We start from the raw sequence: 22,983 nt of genomic DNA, 5'->3' as shown, positions 1-22,983 counted from the left end.
ACTCACTAAAATATCAAACACCCAATAAAAATACTGGAGTCGCTAGAGTTTAGTGACTTTTAAAAGTGACTAAAGTGTATATAAGATAACTGTTTTAGTGGGTTTTAGTCACTGTAACTAAATCGGGGTAACTAAACTTCTGGGGTCACTGAACTTTAGAACCAAACACGCCCCCTTGACTTTGACTCACCGCCGACGAGACGGACTGACGGAGGATGGGCCCTCGCAGGCCTCCTGCCCGAGATCCCTTGGGCCACGCTGGCCCATGGAAGTCTTGCTTCCCCGGCCCAGAGCAACGCCACGAGCAGGTAGGTGCCCGGTGCAGCACGCTTCCCCCCTTGCAAGTTGGAACGATGGTTACAAACAGTCACCGCGCAGTTGGTCACCCACCGGTCACCGGCTTCCTACACGACCCGCTGCCCGGTGGGCCCCGAGGAGCCTGGGTTGGGGCCCACCCCGCTCATATCACCTCACTCGGCGTATTTCCTCCAGGCCAGCCATACTGCCCCACCAGGCCACCACACCACGAGCCCTCCGTTTCGTACGGCCTCCCCAAAAATCTCAACCCGTCTCTCTCTCTCTCTCCTAACGACGAGGAGAGGGGGGCAGAAGAAAACCTCGCGCGGGGGAGGCGCGAGAGGGATCGCGGGGGCTGGAGGAGCAGCGGCCGGTGGAGGTGGCGCGCACCGGGCTGTCCGAGGTGAGCGCTCCGCTTCTCCACGACCGACCTCGCTTGCTCGCTGGGAATTGGGTTTCGGATCCGCAGATGGGCCCCCCCTAGATGCGGTAGCTGGTTCGATCTGGGTTGTGCGGATTTCGCGCTGGATTGTTTGGCACTCGGATCAGACGCCGTGGTTGGTCTGTTGTGTGGTTGCGGCCGTGGAAAATTGTTGCGATCGGGTCTCATTGTTGCGCTTGGTTCATGTGTGTCACTGAGGGGAGTGAGGATCTGCGTAAGGAACCGGGTTCGAATTTTTACCGATTTGGCGCTGCTGGTGTTCCAAAATAGCTCACTGAAATCTCTGGTACTCTGCGCAGTTGATTTTTTGTTCAGGTGCTGTTTCTGGGAAGATGCTAGGGGCTACTCCATAGGCATTGTCATGTCGAAGCGTGGGAACGGTATTAATGTTCTGGGATTTTACGATGGATGTTGACTTTCTCAAATAATAGCTGGAAAATCACCATAAATCTACCTGTTACCATGTATGTCCAGAGTGTCCAAAAAGGTTTTTATATAGCGTTTTATGTTGTTTCTCTTCAAATAAACTTGATGACTTGGAAGTGGAACTATAGTCTTACAACTATTGAAGTCAGAACTTGACTCGTGGAATTTCGTGAATGTTTTTTTAACGTGCATGTGTATTTGACCCTTTATAATCTGTAGAATTTTATTATAATCACTGTGAGAATCAGTGGAAGGCTAGTTGGTTTGTGGCCTAATATGCGTTACCAAAATTTGGCTAGCAAAAAATTTGGATGGCATCTGATAATTGCTAAATTCTGTTGGCTAGACATATCGCACCAAGGCTGGCTGGGCAGTGGGCACAAACCAAACAAACCTTTTTTTTATTTTAGGCATCATTGTTGGATTTGTATTGTTCTGATTGTAGAACTAACATGGCTTTAGAATTGGAATATCTACCCTGTATTGCCATTTATGAAACTTAGTCCTAAGATTGAGTCATGATTGTTGCTATTTTTGGTTCACGGAACACACTTTGCCACACCGCACCTGAGTTAGTCAAGTCTGACTTTCCACTGTAGTATTCTTTTGTTGACACACTTGTGGAGCAATACGGTCTTAATGCAAATGCAAATCAGCACTTTGAAATGCAAAGAGGCCTGTTGTTCATATTATTTCCTATGAGGTAATCCTGCATGCATCATACCAAGAAGGTGATAATTTAGCTGCTTCAGTCATGTTACTTTGTATCTATTTTTTTCCGTTCGAAATTAGGGTGTAATGGGTTATTTGGACCTGTATAGCTATATTGAGCAAGCTATATACTTATGCTATTCAAATTTGCTCATTCAGATGGAGTACATATCCCCTGAGAGAAATCTGGAGGGGACTTGTGGAGATCCTGGGCCATTATTTGGAGACCAAGGTGGCAGCCTGTTGGACCACTTGGGTTATCAAGGAGGAGGAATTCCACAACATGAGTCTCCAACACTGGATCATGGACTTTTGGTTGATCCAGCTGATGCAATTCCGTATTTATCTACAGATTCTCCGCCCTTCATGAATGATCAAATCACTTGCAATGTTATGAAATCTGCTTCAGCTAGTCCAGAATCTTCGATGAAACAACCTCAAGAACCTCTTAATATAGAATCTGATGTACAGAATGATGCAGCTGAACAAAATGTTCACAATAGTAACTCTGAAGAACAGATCACTTCTCTGGGCTGTGATGAACATCACAACACAGAACTGATTGGTGCAGTTTTGCCTCCAAAGCTTCTTGAAAGCAGTGGTAATGATATATCAAACTTTCAACCAGAAGCTACATATTCTGATTCCTACCATGGTGACTCTTTGTTAACTGAAAATAGTAGTAAGGGTTACCAGCTTAACAATAGTGGTGCTCCTGCTGATGATATTCCAAACTCTCCTGCGCTTCAGATGGAAAATGAGGAGATGGAAAAGTTACATGAGACTTCTCACAATGAAAACAGTGGGTCAGAGGATGATCAAATGAATGGTAGGAAACCTTGCCCCATTAATGGTCGAGACAATGAGAAGTTTAACACTTCAGCTGTACCTCCCTCTTGGGAACAGACAGAGCTGAAAAATCCTGGTACTAGAAATGGAAGTTCAACTCCAGACAATCAATTTGATTCTCCTCCGGACAGGTTTGCAAGACTGGAAAGGGACACACCATCTCCAGATGGGAGAGTATCCCCTGAAAGGTTTGCAAGACTGGAAAGGGATACCCCATCTCCAGACGGGAGGATATCTCCTCCAGTTGAAAGTTCACATTCCCATCATTCTGAGAATATGGAGTCACAATATCGTGCCAAAGATGTTGGTGAGATAGCTCATTCTGAAAGCCCACCGGTAAGACATCGGTCCCGATCTTCTGAGTCCCGATCTTCTGAAAAACATGACCCCAGCCGCAAAAGAGCCTCTTCAAGGGAGTTGTCTCCACATGCGCGACATAGTTCTCCTGTAGAAAGGAAAAGACGGAGAGAGTCTCGACATGGTGATGGGTCGCCTCGACAAAGATCTGCATCTCCCCGAAGAAGATCTACACCCCCTCGAAGAAGATCTATATCCCCTCGAAGATCCTCACACAAGAGGAGGGAATCACCAAGAAGGGGAGACTCACCTAGGAGGAGGCACTCACCTAGGAGGAGGGAGTCACCAAGGAAGAGAGATTCACCAAGGAGGAGAGACTCACCAAGGAGGAGAGATTCACCAAAGAGGAGGAGGGACTCCCCAAGGAGGAGGGATAGGTCAAAATCAAGGTCACCTTCAAGAAAACATGATACCTCTAGACATAGAAAAGAACATGATAGATCTCGGTCCAGGTCTCCCCACTCAAGGGATCATCACAGGCGATCTCCAAGGTGATTCCTTGCCATTAGTAACTATAAGGCAGTAAGGCTGCTGAAATTATGAATTCCTTTAAATGATCGTGCCAGTTTCATGTTTTTGAACATACTGGATTTATGATTAGATACTGTCTGGACATGCATCCTTGAATAGGTCGTTTTTGTATCATGTATACTTCTATTGTAGGACTATTTATTTGGCGTCTGCATCATCATTTTTTCTGCCTGCTATTTTATTCTCTTCTATTTATTTTTGTATTGTAGAAGGCATTCACCAAGGCGCAGATCACCCCCAACCAGTCATCGCCATCGTTCACCAAGAAGACATTGGTCACCACCTGCCAACAGGAAGACTGGATTGGGTAAGCCTGGAAAGAATCTCTTTATTGCAGGATTTAGCTATGCCACCACTGAGCGAGATTTGGAGAAGAAATTTGGCAAGTTTGGACGTGTAACAAGTGCACGTGTTGTTCGCGATAAACGGTAATTACTTCCATATTATGTTAAATTTGTATCTCCCAGCTTCCTTTGGTAATGTTGTCAACGATCTTTTCTGCAATACTCTTCTGGTTTGAGCACTTTTAGTATACTTGCTTTCATAGTGCAGTGTCATCATTGGACGAGACCTTTGTGCAACTCATGCTCATCTTTTGTTTATGAGTTTTTCTTTAAACAGTTATGATTTTTTATGCTTTTGCAAATTTGAATAGAATGCTTTTGGTTGATTTGTGAAGCTGTTGCAGAAATAATCTATTAAATAGCGTAGTTATTTAAACTACATTCTTCTAATAAGTCTAGAATAAGATGCTCGTACATTTTGGTAGGCAAGCTGATGTCTATACTTCATTGCACCTAAGTTTGCCATGTTGACTCCTAAATAACAGAATCTTGATGGGAACAATCCTTTTTCTTGGCTGAAAGTATAACTTAAAAGAAACCGCGGCTTCTTCTTTTTTGGTGAAATTATACAAAGTACTGGGCTTTTAAGTCAATACGTCAGAGCAAATTGCAACTGAATAGCCTTGTTATACATAACTCAAGGCAATTAAAATGAAAAGTGGAGTTGGCCTGGCAAATGGGAAATTTTCAAACTGCTTATCATTGCACTGCAAAACCTTGATTAGCTAAATTTATCCTGTCAAATCAGTAACAAACCTGAAGCAATCAGTCATAGGAGTTTGCCTGGCTTATACTCCATACAGATTAACTATAAGAAAGCTACTACTGCATTTTCTAGAGCTTTGGTATACTTTCAGCATTGTGTTAGGGAATTTCACTGTTTCCCCCTACCTTATCCAATGAGTTCCCAGCATGCTGTAACTTTTTTGAACCGATCATGTTGACGTTGTACTCAGATACATCACTTCGATAGAATGAAGTTACTCAGTACTGTTTCCATTCTTTATAGAACTGGAGATTCCCGTGGCTTTGGATTCTTATCCTTGGAGAAGGATGAGGATGCCGATGCAGCAATCCGTGCTTGTGACGAGACTGAGTGGAATGGAAGAATAATTCTTGTGGAGAAGTCAAAGGCACCTGCATGGTGAATCTTCCGCCTTGTGGGGATCCACACACCATTGTTGGAGGGGGATCTCACTGCTTCACCTTGCACAGATTTTATCATTCAGGAAAAAGTAACTATCGGTATGACATACTCGGTACATGTCAAAGTTGACCCGAACCTGGCTTTTGATGCTGTACTAGGAGTAAGAGTAATAAATAATGCACTTCCTTGCTGACAGTTATTGCAAGAATAAGATGTAACTTCACACCTTAGCTTGTTTCAGGGCCTTGCTGCTGATAAGAGGGACTTAGTGGTACCTTTTAGTGTCTGCAACCTCTACACATGAAATGTGATACGTGCCTGTTCGTGAGCTGTCAGTTATCTTCTTCACCTTCGGCTCGCGCCCACAGAATACTGATGGCATGAACCGATTCGGGGAGGCTCAAGCTTTGTGATGCTGTTTCTACTTAAGGGTTATGTTAGTAGTTCAATAATCTACATATTAGCTTTTCAATGTTTGCATCCTCAGAATGAGGATTTGGAAAATGTCATACAGTTTGTGTTTCGGATTCCAAATGATGTTTAATTATGGTTGCCACACGACACCTATGCCCCCATCTGTTGGTGATGTATTTTTTCTGCTAACATGGTTTTCCCATCCTGTATTCTTGAATCTAGAGCTGTCTGTCTATTGGCACAATATTAGTGACATGGGAATTGAGCTTGGATGCATGCCAGTGTGTTTCTTTTTAGGTGGGCTATACAATGACAATGTGCGTACTATGTTGATGACAGCCGCTCAGGTTATGATGTCGACTCTTTTTGGTCTGGTTTGTTGGCGTCACAATGGCATGGTGGTTGATCGACTGAGATACTGCAGTTTTTCTCAACGATGGCAGCTCAGCTCCTGAAGGTCGCAATCTTTTTGGAATCTATGGTCACATGTGCAGACAATTTTTTTTTCCAAAGGCAATGCGGTGCGGTGGAGTATTTGGTGCCTCCTACTCTTTTGTCGACCGACTTTGGATGCGAAGGCTCTCTGCTATAAACAAACGCACGTTTTGAACTGTCCTGTTTAGCCAATACCCCCACACGTTTTGAACTGTCCTGAAATACAACTATATTTGATCTGACTTTTGTTTCATATAAGTTTTACTGTAAATTATTACTCGATCAAAAAGTAGTCGTTGGAGAATCCAGACCCTCGCAGCAGATGCGCCGCACGTCGCTTGTTGATGACCAGTAAACAAAGCCATTATCTGAAGGTGAGAACTGGACAATCGTACTAGAGATAAAATAAAATATAACCCAAGTTTGGAACACACTGCCTGTGCGACCGGATACGTTGCACAGTTGCAATGGTAGTATAAAACAGTGTGGTCCTTCCATTCACTTCTTATCCTACGCTCACACGTATCGAGCTGTAGCTGTAGATTTTAATCTTTCCCAGGCACAGGAGTGATACTGATACATTGAGGTTAGGAATCGGTATTTGACACTGTAGCACTTTCGTTTGTATTTGACAACTATTATCCAATCATGGCCTAACTAGGCTCAAAAGATTCGTCTCGTAATTTACAATCAAACTGTGTAATTAGTTATTTTTTTATCTACATTTAATACTCCATGCATGTGTCCAAAGATTTGATGTGATGGAGAGAGAGTGAAAAAACTTGCAATCTAAACCAAGCTAATTTTTTTAAAAAAAAAATACTTCAACATGCCCTATTATCTTTTGCATTGAGAAATATGTACGTTTGAGAACGGCGTCATCAGTCATATATCAAAGAAATTAGTATCTCAGTATATACAGATATGGAAACAGATCCAATGATCATTTATGCCACCGCTCCATGCGCATTGATGGGCGGGCCTAGTGGCACTTCGATAATCATCAAGCTCCTCCGCCGGTTGGAGTTCATAGGAGATATTATCCCCTCCGTCCCCGTCAAATCCTCGTCGTGGCCGCCGAGAAACAACAACATCCGGCATGTGCGCGTCACCACACCAGCGTCCAAATCGCGGTCTTTTGTCGCGTCATCGCCACTGCCCAACACCCCCCCTCCACCTAAAGTCCCTAACTACTTTGTTTTACAGGGCACTTTTGTCTCTACTCCCACTACTAGGAACAGCCATGGTCTGGTGCCACGCTCGGACGTGGCCATTTGAACAACTTCTAGTTTTAGTGACCGCGCACCCTCTGGGCTAAAAGAGAGAAGGTTGTAAAATGTGATTATCATGGCTACATCGATGAGGGTTAAAGTTGCAAGCGTTATTATCGTGGCAACGTTATATTGGAATTAAGCATCTATGTACTACGACGACACTCCCTCTGTTCACAAAAGGATACAACAATGAGATTTGTGCCAATCAAATTAGCTTAACTTTGATCAAGTTTATAATCAATGATGTTAGCATTTATGTCTCCAACTAGGTTTGCTACAAAAATATATTTCATAATTAATTAAATGGTACTTATTTTGTACTATAAACATTAGTGTTTTTTATATATAACTTTGGTCAAATTTTAAATCATTTGACTCCTCGAAAAGTGAGAATGATATCCTTTGTAGACCGATGTAGTACGTAGAAAAGCTATGACGGAGTGAGGACTTGGTTGGATATTCTGTTTTTCTAGAAAAGGAAAACATGTATAGTCCAAAAAAAATACATATATTAAATAGTTTACGCTACTAACGAGTAAATATAAAAGGTACAAATGATGAAATGTAAAATATTCATGAAATAAAGAGAAACTACCAAGATATTTAAAGAAATGTAATTTGTCATTTACTTGGTGCTCCTTCATAACTTGGAAGTGGCCCATGGAACCCTAGCCAGTTGTGCAGTACTAGCATATCGGTGCACGACATTCTTTGTATTGTATGAATTTGTGGATATTGTAGAGGTGTTCTTCCTCTATTGTAATGTGCCTCCAACGATAATAATAATATGATCTTCCTGGTTAGCGGCAGTAATAATTTTTGTTTGTGCTAGCATAGTAGACCCTCTTTCACGGTGGGTTAGTTTGAAGTCTGGCATTATAGCTAACAATGGTGGAAATGTGGAATTTGAAGGTGGTGAACTCTTTGAGAGGTCACAAGATGATAACTTTGATGAAGAGTTGTCATGGATGTCTAGAGACAATATGACCATATTTGGTGTGGCTCTGATGACAGCTTCGATAGAGGAGCCCTACCAAAAGTCCGAAGAGGAGCCATTTTTGTGGTATGAAAGAGAAGTTGGGACCGTTTTTAGTGTATGGAGGAGATACAATTTGAGGCCAAACACATATTATAATAGCACACATTATGATATCACATAATTAAGATGCATTACACGTTCACAACTCTCAAAAGAAAATAGATTAAGTCTATTTTTGGCCCCTTAACTCTTGCCTTTGTCTAATTTTGACACCCAACTATAAAAGCCACCAAACTTTAGCACCTCAACTATCAAAAGTGTTTGATTTTGACCCCAAAGCCATCTCAAAACCACTCAAAAACACCTACGGTTCTGGTAGCCGAAGTGCTAAAGTTAGACAAAGGCAAGAGTTGAATGGCAAAAAATGGACTTAATCAAGTACTTTAGTTTTTGAGATATTTATGAAAAAAATAAATATTTAAATTTACTTATATTTATCTACATTTTTTGGATTTTTATATATTGGATTTTTTGTTCTAAATATGAATATGAATTTATTTAAAATATAATCTATATGTTTGAAGTTCTTATATTTTGAATTTTTTTTGAATTATTCGAATGAATTGGATGAAGTAATGACCAAAACAAAAGTAGTAGATCTTAATGAGATATACAACTTTGTAGTTGAGGTCTTCTTCATTTGAAATCATTTACGATCCCAAATCCGTTTGAAGTTATCATATTTTGAAATTTATTTTTTAAATTATTCGAACAAGCTCGGATGAAGACATGACCAAAACCAAACTTGTAAATCTCGATGTGGTATACAACTTTGTAAATGACGTCTACTTCATTTAAAATCATTTATGGACCCAAAATTATATTTGAAATTCTCATATTTTGAAATTCAAATTTTTTGAATCGTTTGAACAAACTTGGATGGAGTGAACAAAACCAAACTTGTATATATCGATGAGATATAAAACTTTATTGGTGATGCCTTTTTCATTTAAAATCATTACGGTCCCAAAATTCTTTTTGAAGTTATCATATTTTGGTGGTTTTTTAATTTATTCAAACAAACTCGGATGGAAAATAACCAAAACTAAACTTGTAGATCTACAACTTTATAGTCGATGACTGTTTCATTTGAAATCATTTACGGTCCTAAAATTCTATTTGAAGTTCTCATATTTTGAAATTCAAAAAATTTAAATTGTTCGAACGAACTCAGGTAGAGAAATAACCCCAAGTAAATTAGTAGATCTCGATGAGATAGATTATATTTTTATATGGTACCAAAGTTTAAGTTATGATTATTTTAGAACTTCTTTTTATGATAAAAATTCAATAAAGTGTAGATAAATATTTTAATACATATAAGTATTTATCAATATGTAAATTTAATACATAAATTTTTTCATAAATATCTAAAAAAAACTGAAGGTGTTGCTGATGACACATGTTATATTTGGAGCGCATGCTAGCCGGTTTACCGAAGGTGTAGCTGATGACACAGATCACTCTTAGCTCTTACTGGTTGACTATATATTTTCATACCGCGTGCGCTTATGACGATGATATCCATATTTTCAAAAAGGAAAAAGAAAAGAGAAACATGCATGGTCTTCGTCATTAAAAAAAGAGAGAGGGATTTCCTGCTGCTTTGCACGTCTGCCTCGTGCCAACAAGCAATAACATTGGCCATCACGAATCTCTGCATCACGAATCTCGTCGCCTATGTTTAAAAGGAAATTTTCTTTATATCAAAGTAAAACTCTGTAATTTTTTAGCTAAATATTTTTGTATAATAAGAAGTGCTCGGGCTCCGCTAAAGGCACTTCTAATACAGAAATCACTATAGTTTCTATGGACATTAATTATACCGTCACCTAAGGGTTTTGCTGATATGGCAAGATAGTTAATAAAGAGAAAGAGCAAAAAAAAAACATCAAAACCGTGTCTAAGCTAGTTAAAAACCATATCTACACGGGAACCAATATATGAAGAGATGTGATTGGTAGAAAATGGAGAGAGAATATATGTGATTGGATAAAAAATTGTTCCGCGGAAACTATCCATTCTACTTGTATAGAAATTAATAGGACTATACTAGGGACAGCACTAAGACATCCTCGATCGCACCTAGTCAACTAACACAGTCGTTAATTTAAATTATCAAAGCTTACAGTCACGTATAACTAATCGTAAACAAGATGCCAACGTAATTAATTACTTATCCTTAATCCAACAGCTGTCAGAGTATAGTTTACGCAAGGTACTACGACAGTTAGATTCTGAAAGCGCGTAGAAAAAAAACGCGGGGAGAATGTTATACTACGTACAGCCAGCATAAAAGACCATCTGCTTATTGTATATTTAATTCCATTTCTTACTCGAGGTTTCATTCAACTTCAAACTCAAAGGTTAACGCCTGAAAGTGAAAATGTTGACAATGACGGTGAAACAGGGGCCGACGACGGTGAAACCAGCTACAGAAAATCCAAAGAGGTGTACGTGTACTTCTTAGTGGTTGTTTAGATCCGCATAGATTTTACAGTGCGACCAAAAAACCAGAATTTGATCCAAACGAAAAGGCTTCTAGGGGATTCGAGTATGTGTTTGAGAAATCCAAGCCTACAATCCAATATTCGTTCTCGATCAGCATCTTGGGAATTCTAGGGTGGGAAAAGACAATTTTATCCTCATTTCAACCTTATCCATTGAACTATTTGAAACGTATTTTAGTAATTTAGCATATACAATGCATCCAATATCTAGAGTACAATTTAGGAATCCAAACATTCTATCCAAAATCTAGATTCTCAAAATCACTACTTCCTCCATCCTATATTAGATGACGCTTTAGAATCTCTCATGGCAACCAATGTTGAAGTCAAAAGTCCAAAGTCTCCCTCAAGGATTAGAGATAAAGATGTATTGGAAAAAGAGAAAAGTGTGTTGGAAAAAGAGAAAAGTATATTGGCAAAAGAGAAAAGTGCATTACAAAATGTGAATGTCAAGTATTTTAGGACTAAAATGCCATCTATATATTTTGAGACGAATAGGTATCTACTATCTGAATTCTTATGATCCATAGAGCATCCAAAATGGGGCCTTATCTTATTTTTTCCGACTCGAGGAAAATGGGGCCTTATCTTATGGGTGTAGGTTTATGACATGGGGTGTAATATGATGAAAATTTAGCTGTGATTATTGTTTTTTTTTTTTGCGTGGGTGCAGGCGTGCAGCACCCAGTGCAGTGAGTATAGCTCCACCCCTACTGTGAAATGTCCCAAGTAGTAATCTAGCCATCATTGGTTCCCCGGAAGGAAGCGATCAACAAAATGAGAAATTATTGAAGGTCAATTCATTAGGTTCCCTAATCCCTATAGAGTACAATCTCTTTAAGTTCTGAATTTGACGTAAGTATCCATGCTTTTTAGATTTATCTTAGGATTTAATAGCACCAATCTTTTAGTAATAGATGACATGCTCATCGACAATGAAGTGTATGTGGTCATTTCCTCGGTCCTGACATCTGTCAGCTCGTTATTTTGGATGTGCTCATATAGGTGAGTTTATGTGCATGCCCGCGTGCTCCATGTATGTTTTGCTCAATGAAGTAATTTGAAGGGAAAACAAAATGAATAGATTTTCCCTTGAAAACAAGTGCTGCACATCAGAACCTTTTAAGGCAATCGCCTGTTTAAACTGTTTAAAATTTGTAATTGTTAATCAGACAGATCCCTAATTAATACAGAAAAGAGGTTTCTTTCGCAAAACTGCCATTCCATTTGCCTTATCTTCCGGTAAAGCAATGCAACTAAAACGAGCTGACAGCAAAGCAACTCTTGAGGCTTTTTCTCAAAAACGCGCCGTCGCCGTTTCTTCCCCCCTGTCAACCTTTTTCCTTTCAGAAAATTCGGCCCGCGAGATTTAGCTCCGGACCCCGTGTGGATTAGTCGCTGTCACGATCGAGGCGGGGCGCCAATTGCGGTGGCCACCACCTCCAATCCACTCCCCGCGGTCGCCTCGCCGAGCTGTTCTTGCTCTGTCCTCTCTCCAAGATTTGTTTCGCACCCGATTCCTGAGACTCCGCAGCCCTTCCTGCTGAAAAGGAAACTCGAGTTCTTCAGCTCTAGATCGGTAGAGAGGCGGTTGCTTTGCGGGTTCTGAGGTTGGAAACTTTTTCTTCTTTCACTATACAGCGTCTCTTCCTTCCTGGATCCAGAGGCATGTTATGATGTGACTCTGTTTGGGGATTAGAGTTGTTTCTTTCGTCCTGTTGTTTGGGTTTTGCTTGCAGATCTAGTTTTGGATACCGTGTCTTGAATCATGAGCTTGTGAATTCCAATATAAACGTTCCTTGCTTTGTCTTAACACAAGTGTTCTACTCCTTGGGATTTCCCTGCAGGTTCAGTTCTTGTTCTTGATTTGTCTCATCGACCCATCAGTTGGGTTGCAGGCTTAGAGCTGGAAGGAATAATTTGACTAGAGAAATGGGGCAGTGTTGCAGCAGAGCTACGGCCCCGGACTCTGGACGGGGAGGCACCAATGGTTATGGCTATTCCAACCAGGCAAAGCCAGCGCAAGCACCTCCGAGTTACAACCCTCCTCAGCAGGCGGCTGAGGTGAGGTACACGCCGCCGGCGATGAACGCTCCGGTAGTCCCACCTGTGGCTGCGCCACCAAAGCCCACGGCAGACACGATTCTTGGCAAGCAGTACGAGGACGTGCGCTCTGTCTACTCCCTCGGGAAGGAGCTTGGCCGGGGCCAGTTCGGGGTGACATACCTCTGCACAGAGATTGCCTCTGGTAGGCAGTACGCCTGCAAGTCCATCTCCAAGCGCAAGCTCACGAGCAAGGCAGACAGGGAGGACATTCGAAGGGAGATCCAGATCATGCAGCACCTGTCTGGGCAGCCAAACATTGTTGAGTTCCGGGGAGCATATGAGGACAAGAGCAATGTCCATGTGGTGATGGAGCTCTGCGCAGGTGGGGAGCTCTTCGATCGCATCATTGCCAAGGGGCACTACACAGAACGTGCAGCCGCTACAATCTGCAGAGCAGTTGTGAATGTTGTCAACATTTGCCACTTCATGGGTGTGATGCATCGTGATCTGAAACCTGAGAACTTCTTGCTTGCGACCAAGGAGGAGAATGCAATGCTCAAGGCCACTGATTTTGGGCTTTCTGTCTTCATTGAAGAAGGTAATGTGAATATTATGCTCTGTGGACACTTGGAATTGCATTGTTAGCTGAATATAGTAGCAGTTAGACATATATCTCTTAACTTCATCTGTTGAGGTTCATGGTTGGTTATAAATTTTCAATTTATCTTTTATCATATTTCGGAACGATCCTGCTAAGGCTAGTATTTCATATATAATCTCATTTTGGATCATGGGAACGTATGGTGCTTCTTAATCCAAGCAATTGGGGAACCTCGAACCTGTGGATAATTCACGGCATTTTGGACATGTTCAGACAATTTTTTTTGTCCCTGCAAAGTGTATACTGTATAACATGCCATAATACTTTTAGTAACTTGGAAATCTTTTGTCCCTGCCTATCTTCATAGAGAACCAGCCAAAAACTGGTGATCTTTGCCATGTTTACTTTGAGGGGAAAGCACTGAAAACTGCACAGCTGTTTCTATGTCAGTTAGGACCTGTTTGGATCCATTAGCTGCTAATAGTTAGCTAGCTAATATCTCATAGCTAATATTAGCTAGCTAACTATTAGCTGGTTTGGCCAAACTAGTGAGATAGTTAATAGTTGGGTATTCAGCTAACAATTGACTAGACTACTAGCTGGACCTGTTTGGATCCAAAGGAGCTAATTATTAGCAGCTGTTTCTATGTCAGTTAGTAGTGGGAAACCACAAGTATTGATAGCTCAATGGCTTTTTTATGTTTGACTGGTTTGAAGCCCGGTCGCAATCACATTAAGATATGATATGAAATGCTATATGATTCTATTGCCCTCTTAGTGTCGATTCTTATATCTGAGATATATATTAATATTGTTGTGGATGGTAATAGCAATTGCAGAATATATGACAATTGCTTATCGTGTGGAGGCAAACCATTCTTCTGTTTTTTTCCTCGTACATTTTCATCAGCCATCCCCAGTATTTGGTTTTTTTTCTCTCTATGATTCCCAATCAAAGAGAACTTGCTGTCAGAAACTGTAGTAACTTTTTGGTGATTAATACCATTAGATTAGATCCTAATTTTTTAGATTTGGGGTCTCATTATCTCTGTACTGCATAACAGGAAAGATGTACAGGGACATTGTTGGAAGTGCTTATTATGTTGCTCCTGAAGTCCTTAGGCGCAGCTATGGAAAAGAGATAGATGTTTGGAGTGCAGGCGTTATTCTGTACATTCTTCTCAGTGGCGTGCCTCCATTTTGGGCTGGTATATTGGCCTCTAAGAACCACTTCAACTTTTGAATTAATGAATACTATTGAGCAGCAACATCATCCTTTTTTATTATTGTTTATCGTTTGTTTTTGCTGTGTAGAAACTGAAAAGGGGATATTTGATGCTATTCTGCATGATGAGATTGACTTTGAAAGTCAACCTTGGCCATCAATTTCTGAGAGTGCTAAAGACTTGGTTAGAAAGATGTTGACACGAGATCCAAAGAAAAGACTGACTTCAGCTCAAGTTCTTCGTAAGCTTCTCAGTATTTAATACACATTATTCCAAACTTTAGAAGTTTTTTTTTTTTTTAAATAATGTGTATTAAATACTCGATCAGAACATCCATGGCTCAGAGAAGGTGGGGACGCATCTGATAAGCTATTGACAGTGCTGTTCTTTCTAGAATGAAGCAGTTCAGAGCAATGAATAAGCTGAAAAAGATGGCCCTAAAGGTTATTGTCTTCATGTTAATGCTTACTTGGCTAGTTTTTCTTTGTCTAATGATTTTAGCAAATGTATGTGCAGGTTATTGCTTCAAACCTTAACGAGGAAGAGATCAAGGGGCTAAAGCAAATGTTCATGAACATGGACACAGACAATAGTGGCACAATCACATATGAAGAACTCAAAGCAGGATTAGCCAAACTTGGATCAAAACTGTCAGAAGCTGAAGTAAAGCAGTTGATGGAGGCTGTATGTTCTAATTTATAATCTATATTACAATACCATTATTAGAATCATGTTCTTGGCTGGCATGCTTACCTTTTGACCTATTCACCAGGCTGATGTTGATGGGAATGGATCCATTGACTATGTTGAGTTCATCACTGCCACAATGCATAGACACAAGCTTGAAAGAGACGAACATTTGTTTAAGGCATTCCAGTACTTCGATAAAGATAACAGCGGGTGAGTACTTCAAATTGATATCTCAAACGCTAACATAACACGCCATACTTTTTATCCCATCGAAACATGTCTACACTATCGATTATGTAAAAAAACTCCCCTGGGAATGACCTCCTTTTTGCTTGTAAAAGTATCTAGGTTCACATTTATTGGCACTAACTTTCTTCCAAAGTATGTCTCATGCATAAACTGTTTTTGTTTTCTCAAAAGCAGAAACTGTTTTGTTTAACATGGAGATTACATTGATTTTATGCAGCTTCATCACAAGAGATGAACTGGAATCTGCTTTGATCGAGCATGAGATGGGCGACACGAGTACAATAAAGGAGATCATATCAGAAGTTGACACAGACAATGTAAGCTATTTGTGCCATTGTCTTTTCAGCTGTGTTTTGTTTATTCCTTTCATCTTCTTGATTTTGGTCATTTGCCTGCCACAGGATGGTAGGATTAACTATGATGAGTTTTGTGCAATGATGAGAGGAGGGATGCAGCAGCCAATGAGGCTCAAGTAGCCTGTTCCCTTAGTAGAAATGGCCTACCATTAGTTACTTTTCTTCACTTTTTTTCTTCATGTTCGGAACTTGGTAGCCGGATAAAGCTTACAATGGGCGTTGCTTTTGCATTGTTGAGAGATGATTGTGTATATCTTTTCCTTTTTTGCTCGTGTTTGTTGCATTGTAGTATCTTGAACGCTCCTTCCTTTTGTAAGTTTGTTATGCAAGTACATCTAATAAAAAAGTGCTTTTTGCCTCTCAATTTATACTGTTAAGATCTAGTTTTCGGTTGGGTAATTAGTAAAAGAAAAAAGGTCTATTTTCAATTACGCAAATCAAAGATTCCTTACTAATTCTGCCACTAAAATTTCTTTAGTGGTCCTACAATACTATTTTCTCACTCCATTCAAGAATACAACGTGTATCATATTTGATTATATATTTAAAAAAGAAATTGGGCTATATTACCACAGAATATATTATTTATAGCTACAATGAGGCCAATATAGCATGAAATAACATACAAATTTATGTAATTTTTATGCGCTAGGAGCCTATTTGAATCGGTAATGCTAGGTATAGGGCGTCTATCTGCCCGGATGGTGCCGATGGTGGGCTGCGAAGCAACCCAACTACCGCTCATCCACTCGCTCATGCTCACTTAGCCGCCGCTCTCTCCGGCCCGTGAGTTTATTAATTCTTATCCCTTCTGCTCCCTCCCTCCACCACAGCGTCTTGCGGCTGCAACTCCGTTCATCCTGCCCCAAACGTGGATGCCACTCCGCCTCGATGCTGCCGCGCGCCCCATCCGGTGCCACTTGCTCTCCCCCGTCACGAGCGCTTCTCGGCCCCTCACGTCGCGCGCGCTGGTGTTGGTGGTGCTGGCTTTGCTCGTCGCGCGCGCCGCCCGCCCGGCCAAGCCAAGACCGACGCTGGTGGCGGTGGTGCGCGTGCGCTGCGCGCTGGTGCTGGTGCGCCCGCCCGACCGAGCCGAGCCCGGTGTCGGTGGCGGTGGTGCTCGTGCGCCGCCACTCGCTGTCGGCTCCGACCCCGACGGCTGGAATCGACCGGCCCCGGCTTTCCCCTCCCCTACGTTGCATATGTATGTTTCAATTGTTTTTGACGTTTTAGATGTACGTTGCAATTTTTTCATTTTGATGTTGCAAAAGTAGATCGGGGGATGTTGCACATGTTGCATATGTTGCAAGTGTTTCAGATGCATGTTGCAAGGGTTTATTCAAAATGGTTTCTCTATTTCCAGACATATGTTGCAATTGTTTTCGATCTGGATGTTGCAAGCATATGCTTCAATTGTTTTCAGGTGTTTTATACGTATGTTCTCACATATATTTGCAATGGTTTTCAAATGTTTCTCACATATGTTTGCAATGGTTTTCAAATATTTCTCGGGCGTTTTCGCTAGTGTTTTAGATGCTTGTTTCGAGTGTTTGATTTGTTGTTTTTGTATGTTGCAACCATTGCATCTGAATTTTTTAAAAATAGATCGGGTGTTGCACATGGGATGTGTGTGGGAAGCGACTGGCGGCGCGGACGACATTCCAGGCAGCATGGCGGCGTCCGGGGCGGCGCGGGCGATATCCACGGCGATGTGGGCCCACTACTAAAGCGCTCGCTCACAAACCCGACATGCTAGGCGCTCGCTCCGTCCCTGTGCAGGCAGCGTCCAGACGCTAGCGCCTGGATCGGACGTCCGGGCGCTAGCAAGTCCGTATTTGAATGCAATCTTTTTTTTAGCTTTGAGCAGTAGTTTCTGCCACAGTATTGAGAAATAAGAACATTGAGTTCCGAGGTGTTTGGGATGCAACCAAAACTTTAAAGGAGAAATCTAGCTACATCAAATCCATGGTATTTCTTGTGCGCGTCTCTTGTGGTCAGTTTGGTTAAAAAGCGAGGTAAAATGTGATAAATCCATCTTATTTTTTTTCTAATAGAACGGTCAAACTATGACATCGTTCCCTCACCTCCCCTTCCCTTCTGAAAGCCCTTGTTTGGTTTTAGACAATTGATGGAACCCTAGGCACTAACCTTTGGCTCTAAGTGTATATGAGATAGGTTAGTACACACCAAGTGGTGGAGTAAGATGAAGTCCATGGAGGTGATGATGGACATGTGTTGATGATGATCAAGCTCCAAACTTAGAAAAGAAGAAAGAGAAAAATAAAATGGCTGGAGGCAAAGGTATATTTGGTAGGAGCATTTTGTTTTGCCACTGAAGACACCAAGTGAGTGTGAGTGGATTTAGGATAGATAGCCGTACTATTAAGATGGGTGAAACTCATCGTGAAATGTGGTTATCAAAGTGTCACTAGATGTTCTAATTCATTGCATATGCATTTAGATTCTAGTGAGTGCTAACACCCTTGAAAATGCTTTCGAAAAATGCTAACACACATGCACAATGGTGATACACTTGGTGGTTAGCACATGAAAGCAAGGGTGGTGAAGTTTGAGAAGAGGAGCTATTTTGGGGTGACCGGACCCTGGTCTCAGGAGGACCGGACCCGACAGTGGTGAGTCCGGTCACCAACTCAGATCAGGTGCACGGTGAAACAGTGGCCGGACGCTAATGCAACTTGCGATCGGACGCGCCTGCACAACTGTTCATAGACAAGCAACACACGTGGTTGGGTGACCGAACGCTGGGCGAGTCCGGTCAGCGGTGACTAGACGCATCCGGTCGCCAAAATACCTCTCTAGAACCTCTCTGTTCGCGATCGGACGCTAAGTGATGGCGAGTCCGGTCGATCGACCGGACATGGAGTTTGTTTGCTCACGTTTGGGAGCCGTTGGCGTCCAACGATAACATTCAAACGGTCACTACTTGTGGCGTGCGTAGCGTGACCGGACTCTACGACCGGACACATCCTGTGTGACTGGACGCTACTACAACTTCCATTAGATGTTGTTGCAACTTGCATCGCACGCTATTGCAACAATGCACCGAATGCGTCCGATTACTACAGCAGCGAGTCCGGTCGTTGCGTAGGGAGCCCCCCTTTTGTGCCTAATGGCTCTATTTTGTTTGGGAGGGTATAAAAGGTGGTTGGACGGCTTGGGCTCACTCTCTTGGCCTTTCCTATTGAGAATACACTCTAGTGAGCCTAGGTATTCCTCTCTAACTCATCTTGCTTGATTGATTCCTCATTTGTTGAGTTTGGAGAGCATCCAAGTGCATTGCTTTAAGTGATTGCATCTAGAGGCACTTGGTGATTGTATTTCGCTGCGAATTTCGCTTGTTACTCTTGGTGTTTGCCGACACCTAGATGGCTTGGAGTAGCGAGGATCGTTGAGTGGAGGGTGGTGCTTGTCTGTAGCTCCGATCATGGTGACTGTGAGGGGTTATTGATGTAACACCCTCGGTGTTACACCCTAAACAAACCACTAAACCCTATCATGAGCATCATGTTTATGTGATAATGCATGTGATAGAATATGCAGATAAATTTCTTGTAACTTAAAATGACCAATAAAAATGTTAAATGAAAGTTGATTCAATAGCTCATGTATATCAAGTAGGGTTGAAAACCAATTTTTATTAAGAAAAAAATACTATAGAACATGTGTGAGATACTTAAATAAAGTTTGAAGTACAAACTTTGTAGATGACAATACAACTTTTGCTGTAGAAAAATAATATGACTAGCTAGTATTTCTAATGACTTGTAAATAGAACTTGAAATCAAATTCAGCTGAAGACTTGGAAGAATTTTAAGTTTGAAAACAGTGTGACAATGCCATGTTGATGAATTAATTTCAAAAAATTTAGCTAAAGGTCAGTGCTATGTTTTTGTTTCTTATGGTAGTTTGATGTACCCTCTTTAGCATAGTGAAGGCAGTTTAACTCTAACTTCATTAGTTTAGTTTGGATCAACGCTTTAACATTCGTGCATGACACAACCTTGGGATGTTTGGCGCCGTGTGCGCAGTCACCGCGTGGCCACCCCATGCCGCGCACATGGCCGCGTCCCACACGGCCACCCTGTGCCACCACGCTGGGTCGGTCGAGCCCACCTGGACTTGGCTAAGGCCGGCCACAGTGAGCCGCTAGCCCCATGTCCTGCTGTCCTGCCTCGCGCCGCCGCCATTGGTGCCGCCACGTCCGCGCTGCGTTGTTGTCGCCTCGCCATGACCACCGACGATCATGAGTTCGAGAAGATCATCAAGGAGTACGAGGAGGAGATTCTCGTATAGGAGGAGGTCCCGGAGCCACCAGACTAACGCAGTTGACACCGCGCCTGCCCAAGGCAAGCCCCGGTGCATAACCCTTATTTTTTATAATCACTGAATATATATATATATATATATATATATGTGTGTGTGTGTGTGTGTGTGTGTGTGTGATGTGCATTTACATTATAGAAATTTTATGGAAACCACATGCATAGATATATCTGTTCTATGAGTCTTACTAGTGCAGGTTCGAGTAGCTGCTATGCTTAGGTTTTCGGTAGCGTGAGTAATCTGCCATTACTGACAATAGGTGATTATTATAATTACTCTCATAATGAAAATGATGAAAGAAAAATGGAGACCAGGCAGGGATATGGTATAGGTATTGGTGGGTGTAACGAGTTGTGTCCCACGACCATGGGGCTTAGCTTGGTTACACTATTTTTCTTATCCGTGTCGATTGAGGACCGTCCGTTGTTGTGGATGGTAGTCATGTCACAGACTTATTATCCTGAGCACATACTTGCTTATGGGAGAAGGAAGACTCGTTACGCTCTTGTTGTGGGTTCTAGCTCTTTCCGGACCGACTGATTAGAGGAGGAGAAAGGTGGAGGTCTAAATACCATATTGAGACTGGGTCTCAAGTGTGGGGGCTTAGAGTTCAAGTTTGGATGGGAACCTGGACCCCGTGATAGGAGTGGAATGGGTTGGTCATGTTTGTTCCTGGGGTACAAATGGGGCATGTGTTTCAGGGTACCCATCTAGGATACATTGGTTCGTGAATCGCCATTTCCGTGAGATGGTACGACTTGGCTATGGTCTAGCATTATAGTAAGAACTGGAATATGATAGATTGTAAATTAGTTCTGATTGCTCAACCTTTGCTTGAAAGTAGAACATGTACTTACCTAGAATGGTTAGCTAATAAAGTAATCATGACTACTAATTAAACTTGATCTTAAGGATGTTCTTCTAGTAATGCTTTTTACAAATAAAAAGAAAACAACAAACCCATATTGCCTATCATACCCCTTGGAGTCGGGAAACTATTCCCACTACTCGGGTAAGTGTTGTGAGTACATTGTGTACTCAGGGTTTATTTTACCCTGTTGCAGGTGCAGTTTGAGGAGTAGCACTTATGTGGATGATTCTTCTGGTGGGAACAGACGAATTCTTATATCATTTCCGCTAGATGTTTATTTTTATTCCAATGTTTAATTATCGCACTCTGAACCCTGTTATTGTAATAAATAATTTCCAAGAACTCTTGTTATGTGAAATGGACTAAGTATTGTAAGCTCGTACTCATTATTGGATTCTGGAGGTAAAACATGGATTGATTCGAGTTCTCCCGTGGGGTGTGCTCAATGGAACTGTTCGATGTAGCTAACTTTTGGGGTGCTTAGTGTCTAGTGAAAGATGAGCGCCTTTGAAAGCGTGTTATTTTGGGTGGTTCTACCGCAGGTGGTATCAGAGCCAATAATGAGTATACGGGTTTAAGAACTCTTTTCAAAGCCTAAAATTTGACCAACAAAAGGTTTACGAAAAGTAGGATACCATAAATTACATAAATAAGTATAAGCCCTAGTAATATGGTCTATCTAGGATAGTGGCACTGATTTTATCTAATCAATCTTCTACAGGTACACTAACTTACGCTGCGTAAGAATTGTTTAGTGTACGGGAAATGAGTGTGCGCTGTGCCAAAAATTATATGCGAATGCCGCTATATTCTGGCTTGAGCGAATGAATAGGTCGATCCATGCATCATGAAAAGAGAATCTTGCTTAAACTAAACTCCCCCACACGTATAATTTTGGGTAGTAAATTGATAAGATAATAAATAAAGAGAAATGCTTTAACTCTTAAAGAAAAGTTCTCGCTTGTAACCATTTATTGGGTCTTGTCATCTCTCTAGCCGTTTGCTTCTAAGTATGGACTCCTGGTCCCTAACGGTGGGTTCCTATCTGTTTATAGATGAACCTGAGGTCTAGTCGCGGAGCACCAGTGCTGAGATGGGCCATGGTCTTGGTGAAGACCAAAGCAAAAATGGTCGTGGCGATGATCATGGCAACGCCAACGGGAAGAGCCATGAGGCCCCACTCCTTGGTCCTCCCACTCAGTACCGTGCACCTACTCAGCAGGTGTTGCAGCCTCAGGGACAACAGGTTCCACCTCATTAGGGATAGGAGAACAAGCCAGGTGCTTGTTTCAAGCGTGGCAAGGAAAGCCACTATGCTCGTGAGTGCCCCTAGAACCAGCTTACTCAGTCTTCTCAGCCTTCAGCCAACTCTCGTTTGGTTAAGAGGACTATCATCAGGAAGAAGGTGCCCACGAGCCGCTCAGGACAGGTTAACTTCACTATGGCTGAGGAGATCCCGCAGGGAGAGCCCGTGATGGCTGGTACGCACCCAGCATATATATTATTTGATTTTGGTGCATCATATTCATTCATGAGTATGGGGTTTGAACAAAGGCACAATATATCTACTATGGCTGTTCCTATTGCTTATAGAATCAGAACTCCAGGTGCGTAGTTGTGTGTTAACACTCGGATGGTGAAAGCTCTAGTTTGGTTTTGGTTAATTGATGAAACCCTAAGTGCTAACCTAGTTTATCAAGATGATCATGAGATAGGTAGCACTACTCCAAGTGATGAAGCAATGATGAAGATCGTGACATTGGTGATGATCAAATGCTTGAACTTGGAAAAGAAGAAAGAGAAAAACAAAAGGCTCAAGGCAAA

General features: G+C 41.8%; 2 protein-coding genes across 8 annotated transcripts; both read left to right on the top strand.

Moving 5' to 3' along the window:
- The first annotated feature begins 503 nt into the window (after positions 1 to 503).
- On the top strand, positions 504 to 5,723 carry LOC136542376 (uncharacterized). 7 transcript variants are annotated; one of them, XR_010780665.1, is made up of 5 exons: positions 504 to 700; positions 2,036 to 3,573; positions 3,823 to 4,041; positions 4,967 to 5,202; positions 5,346 to 5,723. XR_010780665.1 is itself a non-coding variant. In XM_066534777.1 (4 exons), the coding sequence occupies exons 2-4, from the start codon at positions 2,036 to 2,038 to the stop codon at positions 5,103 to 5,105; spliced, it is 1,893 nt and encodes a 630-aa protein (XP_066390874.1). In that variant the 5' UTR covers positions 504 to 700; the 3' UTR covers positions 5,106 to 5,723. The 7 variants fall into 7 exon arrangements, 3 of the variants coding, with proteins under 3 accessions (XP_066390874.1, XP_066390872.1, XP_066390873.1); XR_010780664.1 differs by having other exon boundaries at positions 5,336 to 5,723; XR_010780663.1 differs by having other exon boundaries at positions 4,967 to 5,264.
- A 6,906-nt stretch (positions 5,724 to 12,629) lies between these two features.
- LOC136542378 (calcium-dependent protein kinase 2-like) lies at positions 12,630 to 16,308 on the top strand. Its single transcript, XM_066534778.1, is given in 10 exon segments — positions 12,630 to 12,809; positions 12,812 to 13,420; positions 14,488 to 14,631; positions 14,738 to 14,890; positions 14,978 to 15,016; positions 15,019 to 15,092; positions 15,166 to 15,333; positions 15,422 to 15,549; positions 15,806 to 15,905; positions 15,990 to 16,308. Coding segments are annotated over 10 exon segments (1,536 nt in total). The 5' UTR covers positions 12,630 to 12,763; the 3' UTR covers positions 16,065 to 16,308.
- Positions 16,309 to 22,983: the final 6,675 nt, after the last annotated feature.

This window comes from Miscanthus floridulus, chromosome 3, assembly GCF_019320115.1.
Source record: "Miscanthus floridulus cultivar M001 chromosome 3, ASM1932011v1, whole genome shotgun sequence".
Classification (NCBI taxonomy): domain Eukaryota; kingdom Viridiplantae; phylum Streptophyta; class Magnoliopsida; order Poales; family Poaceae; genus Miscanthus; species Miscanthus floridulus.
The sequence above is the reverse complement of the archived record's forward strand: the minus strand, read 5'-3'. Positions and strand labels throughout refer to the sequence as shown.

Excerpts from the sequence above, each read along its gene's own strand:
- LOC136542376 (XM_066534775.1), top strand. The coding sequence starts at position 2,036 with ATGGAGTACATATCCCCTGAGAGAAATCTGGAGGGGACTTGTGGAGAT. Across the intron at positions 3,574-3,822 it reads CATCACAGGCGATCTCCAAG|AAGGCATTCACCAAGGCGCA; the intron begins GTGATTCCTTGC and ends TTTGTATTGTAG. Across the intron at positions 4,042-4,966 it reads CGTGTTGTTCGCGATAAACG|AACTGGAGATTCCCGTGGCT; the intron begins GTAATTACTTCC and ends CATTCTTTATAG.